General features: G+C 50.5%; 1 protein-coding gene across 1 annotated transcript in view; it reads left to right on the plus strand.

Moving 5' to 3' along the window:
- TEKT5 (tektin 5) overlaps window positions 1-5,186 on the plus strand; it is a 73,965-nt gene that overhangs the window by 62,552 nt on the left and 6,227 nt on the right. The window contains exon 6 of the mRNA XM_017533515.2: window positions 381-535. Coding sequence (XP_017389004.1) covers window positions 381-535 — 155 coding nt within the window. The remainder of the gene's footprint in view (window positions 1-380; window positions 536-5,186) is intronic.

Raw genomic sequence — 5,186 nt, forward strand, 5'->3', positions numbered from 1 at the left:
AAAAAAAAAAAAAAAAAAAGGTAATTACTAAGAAGATAAACTTTGGATCTGTTTGAATACATATATATGTATTCTTATATACATCTGAAGTGAAACTGGCTTAAAGATTGGCTCCTGTTGCGAAGTCTCTGTTAATCTGAAAGGCCTGCCTTCCTCCTTCTCTCCCTCTCCTCCTTCTCCGTTTCCCTCTCTGTCACCCCCTTCCTTTGCTTTCTTCCTGCTGAATACTAACTGGCAACTCTAATGGCTTTTGGAGATTCAGAACAAAAACAACCATGGTACTGGCCCATCTTCCACGTCCACAGTGCCTCTGGAGGCTGACCTAGCCAGAGGAGGTCAGGAGGGCCTAGTGGGTGGTGACTCCTGTGTGTTCCTCACAGACGCTGCAGGAGATCTTCCAGGCTGAGAACACCATCATGCTGCTGGAAAGGTCCATCATGGCCAAGGAGGGCCCGCTGAAGGTGGCCCAGACGAGGCTGGAGTGCCGGACCCGGCGCCCCAACGTGGAGTTGTGCAGGGACACCCCACAGTTCAAGTAAGTGAGGGAGGCCAGAGAAGGTAGGAGAACCCCTGGGAATCCAAGAAGGGGGAGGGGGTCTCTGGAGCTCCGAGGCGCACTGGGTCTGATAAATGGACCAACAGACAATTAGGACATCCAGTGCCACAACTCAACAGAGTGCAGGGGGTGGGTGGAATTCTGAGATGCAGCTCGGGCTGGACCACGGCATGGCTTCCTCTTCACTGGGAGCCCCACCTTGTGCACTGTGGTCTTCTCACCTGCCTAAACGAGGGGTGGTTTTGTAACTCTGTAGTGCTCTAGAAACCTTCCTGTTTTCCCTTGAAAGCCAAGGAGATGGCAGCCTCCTGGGCGGTGGCTTCACCTTCTCTCTCCAGGCTCCCAGGAAAGAGGCACGTGGCTCATTCCTCACTCATTTCCCACCTCCCACTTTGTAAAGTTGTCACCATGAAAGCCTGGAAGAGCCTCATAAGCTCCTCACTGATGGATCCCACCCATCCCGCTGTGCTGAAATGGCTGGTGTCTGTAGACAAAGGGCTTTCTCAGAGGCTATGGGGTGAAAATCTCATGCCAGCCCAGGAAGGAGGTTTGTAGGGGGCAGAGGGCAGGGATTGTAATAGGATGATGGCCAGGCCAAGAGGGAACAAGTCATTAGACATGAGGATTATTTCTCATAAATGTCCTGTCTGACTTGGAGAAAACCACTTGGCCATTCTGTTCCCCCCGTGCTAGAGGCATTATCTTAGTTGTCTATTGCTGTGTAATAAATGACCCCAAAAGGTAGTGACTCAAAAGAACCACACTTGTTTCCTCAGTTTCTGTGGGTTAGGAATTGGGCTAGGTTCCTTGTTAGGTTCCACGTGTCAGGGTCTTCCACAGGTTGCAGTCAAGGTGTTGGCTGGGGCTGTGGCCTTATCACAAGGCTAGAGTGGGGAAGGTTCCACATCCAAGCTCGCTCGCATGGTTGTTGGCAGAACTCAGTTCTTTGCGGGCTGTTGTCTGGCAGCCAGCCTCACTTCCTTGCCCTGTGGGACTCTCCAGCATGGCGGCTTGCTCCAACAAAGCATGCAAGCCAGAAGGACAATGACGGTACCAGCAGCAAGGATGTCACAGTCTTTCGTAACCTAACCGTGGAAGTGACAGCCCATCACTCTTTCTGCATACTTTTCTTTAGAAGCAAGTCACTAGGACCAACCCACACTAAAGGGTATGCTACCAAGAGGTGGGGATCATTGAGGGTCATCCTTGGATCTTCCTCCCATGGGCACTAACAGGGCTTCTGGTGGAGTGGGAGGAGCCTGAGTTAGGCCCCATTTCAGCAGCTCATTTACTCTATAAACCTTATTCTGCGTTCACTGTGCCCAGGGCTGTGCTCACTGGGTTTCACAGCAGTACTTCTCTTTCAACAAGACACTGAGTTGATACCCCCAAGAGAAGAAGATGGAAAGGATCATCCTCAGGCTTCCTTGGGCACATTATTTCAGCACTGGCTTATAGCAAGGGAAGTTCACCCTGATGTCTAACTGCAATCCCTTGAGCTTATTTTGAGTTCTATCCCCTTTAGTCTTACTCCTAGGGGAGTTGAGGAGTCAGTTATTCATACTTTTGTCAAATGGGAAGATAAATTGAGGTCCAGAGAGGTTGAAAAAGCTGTCCCAGTCACACAGCACTAAAGCCAGGGCTTCACTGGGCAGGGAGTGCGGGTCTTGGTGTAGCGATGCACGCTGCTCCCTCCATCCTGGTGTGGAGACCTCACTCCTGGAAGTGAAGAGATGTCAAGAAAAGAGATAGGAGTCAGGAGAAGGAGACAGATAGTCAAGAAAAAGTGCTGGGTGGTTCCCAAGTGATGATTTTTGCACAGCCTCAGTTACCGCCTAGATAACCATTTAGGAAATGGAAAAAGCAGGGTATGTGTTGGGGTGGGGGTGGTGGGGCAGGCAAAGTGATCCAAGGCTTTGAACTTGAGGGCCTGGGGTTTCCCACTACTTTGGGAGGACAAGGCAGGAGAATCACTTGAGGCCAGGAGTTTGAGACCAGCCTGGACAACATAGCAAGATCCCATCTCTACAAAAAATTCAAAATTAGCCAGGCATGGTGGCATGTGCCTATAGTCCCAGCTATGCGGGAGGCGGAGGTGGAAGGATTGCTTAAGCCCAGGAGTTGGAGGCTGCAGTGAACTATGATTGCACCATTGCACTCCCCCTGGGCAACAGCAACACCCAACAGACCCGCTGCTGGCTTGCAAGGTCTTCAGCCCTAGAAGTGGGCTGGATGGGTCTAGGTCCTGGGTGCAGGAGAGTGGGGGCTGGTCTCTGCCGATCTGTCTTCCACCTGCCCCTACTTCTTAGATGCTCAGGCTGAGCCCAGCACCTCCTGGGGTGATCCCTTTGCTTCCCCTATGGGACTTCTTTTTTTTTTTTTTGAAATGGAGTCTTGCTCTGTTGCCCAGGCTGGAGTGCAATGGCATGATCTCAGCTCACTGTAAGCTCTGCCTCCTGGGTTCAAGCAATTCTCCTGCCTCAGCCTCCCAGGTAGCTGGGATTACAGGCAAGCACCACCATGCCTGGCTAATTTTTGTATTTTTTAGTAGAGACCGGGTTTTCCATGTTGGCCAGGCTGGTCTTGAACTCCTGATCTTAAGTGATCAACCTGCCTCAGCCTCCCAAAGTGCTGGGATTACAGGCATGAACCACTGTGCCCAGTCCCCCAGGGGACTTCTACAAAACGGGGCTTCTAGGGGAGTTGCCAGATGTCCTGGAGGACTTACTGCTTTGGGGCAAGCTCTCTCCCTTTCTGTTTGACAGTCATACCACTAAGGAGGACAGACAGAGGGCAGAGGGCGGAGCATGTTTGGTTCAGGAGCTGGGCTGTGTGTGTGTCTGCATCTGTACATGTTGTGTTTTGGTCTGTGTGCATGGCTATCTTGAGAACTGAGATCAAAAGACTCAGTCTGTCTTTCATCTCCAGTGACTAAATTGCCCCATCTGTGCATGATCGTCCTTGCCCCCATCCCCTCCATTCCTGCCTTTGGGCCATCTTTTTCCTTTTCCTCTACAAGTGGTCTGTTTTCTTCTGACCTACTCCAATCAGTGGGGTCCCATCCATACCCACCCCCCAGAAAGAAAGTCCATTTAAAATTGAACTTTAAAGGTTAGGTGGGGCAGTTCACGCCTGTAACCCCAACACTTTGGGAGGCTGAGGTGGAAGATCGCATGAGGCCAGGAGTTCGAGACCAGCCTGCCCAACATAGCAAGACCCCATCTCTACAAAAAATATAAAAATAGGCCAGGCGTGGTAGCACATGTCTGTAGTCCAAGCTACTCAGGAGGCTGAAGCGGGAGGATTGCTTGAGGCCAGGAGTTCGAGACCAGCCTGCCCAACATAGCAAGACCCCATCTCTACAAAAAATATAAAAATAGGCCAGGCGTGGTAGCACATGTCTGTAGTCCAAGCTACTCAGGAGGCTGAAGCAGGAGGATTGCTTAGGCATAGATGTTGGAAGCTGCAGCGAGCTATAATCATGCCACTGTACTCCAGCCTGGGCAACAGAGCAACACCTTGCCAAAAAAAAAAAAAAAAAAAAAAAATTGAACTTTAACTAAAATTAAATACAGTTAAATACTCAATTCCTTATTCAGACTAACCACATTTCAAGTGCTCAGTATCCACATATGGCTACGGTCTGCCATATCAGACAGCATAGCACAGAACATCTCCCTTGGTCTAGAAAATTCTATCGGACAGTGCTGGTAGAAGTTTCCAGGCTGTTTCTGTCACTTCTCTTTGCTTCCCCCTAGCCCAGTCTTACCAGGGGGAAGTTTGCCCAGCTTCATGTCCTCCGGTCCTGAGCACAGTTTCATTGTCTCTTCTCCCCAGAGGTGGGACCTGCAGCACAGTCCCACAATCCAGCCACTGTCACAGTCCACCTGCTGCCTTCATTTCCCAGGGCTGCTATCACAAATTACTCTGAACTGGGTGGGTACAGACAACACAAGTTTATTCCCTTACAGCTTTGGAGGCCAGAAGTCACAAATCAAGGTTGCTGTTCCTGGAGGCTCTGAGAGAGGCTGTTCCCTGCCCCTCTCCCAGCTCTGCCCCTCTCCCAGCTCTGCCCCTCTCCCAGCTCTGCCCCTCTCCCAGCTCGGGGAGGCTGTCAGCAGTCCTCGGTGTCCCTCATCTTGTAGCAGTGTTGCTCCCATCTCTGCCTCCATCCACACATGGCTTTCGCCCCTGCGTGTCTCTGTGTCTGAAACCCCCCTCTCCTTTCCTTCTAAGGAGATCAGTCATTGCATTTAGGCGTCACCCTAACTCCAGGATGAGCTTATTTTGAGATCCTTAACTTCATTACACCTGCAAAGACCTTACCTCCTAACAGCATCACAGGCAGCAGGGGTTAGGACCTGAACGTATCTTCCGGGGGAACACCATCCAGTCTGCTCCATGCGATACCATAATGACCTCCTAACCTTTCTCCTGCCTCTACTCTTGCCTCCTCCAATCTCATCTTATATAGCAGCCTGGAGGTTATCCCGAAACTTAATCAGCAAGTCATTCTCTTGTTTCAAACCCCCTGCCCCCACCCCATTGCTTCCCATGGCTCTGAGAACAAACCCAAGCCCCTTAATTTTGCATGTGCTTTTCTGTTTTTTTTTTTTTTTTTTTTTTTTTT

The sequence above is a fragment of the Cebus imitator genome, unplaced genomic scaffold, assembly GCF_001604975.1.
Source record: "Cebus imitator isolate Cc_AM_T3 unplaced genomic scaffold, Cebus_imitator-1.0 Scaffold4, whole genome shotgun sequence".
NCBI lineage: Eukaryota > Metazoa > Chordata > Mammalia > Primates > Cebidae > Cebus > Cebus imitator.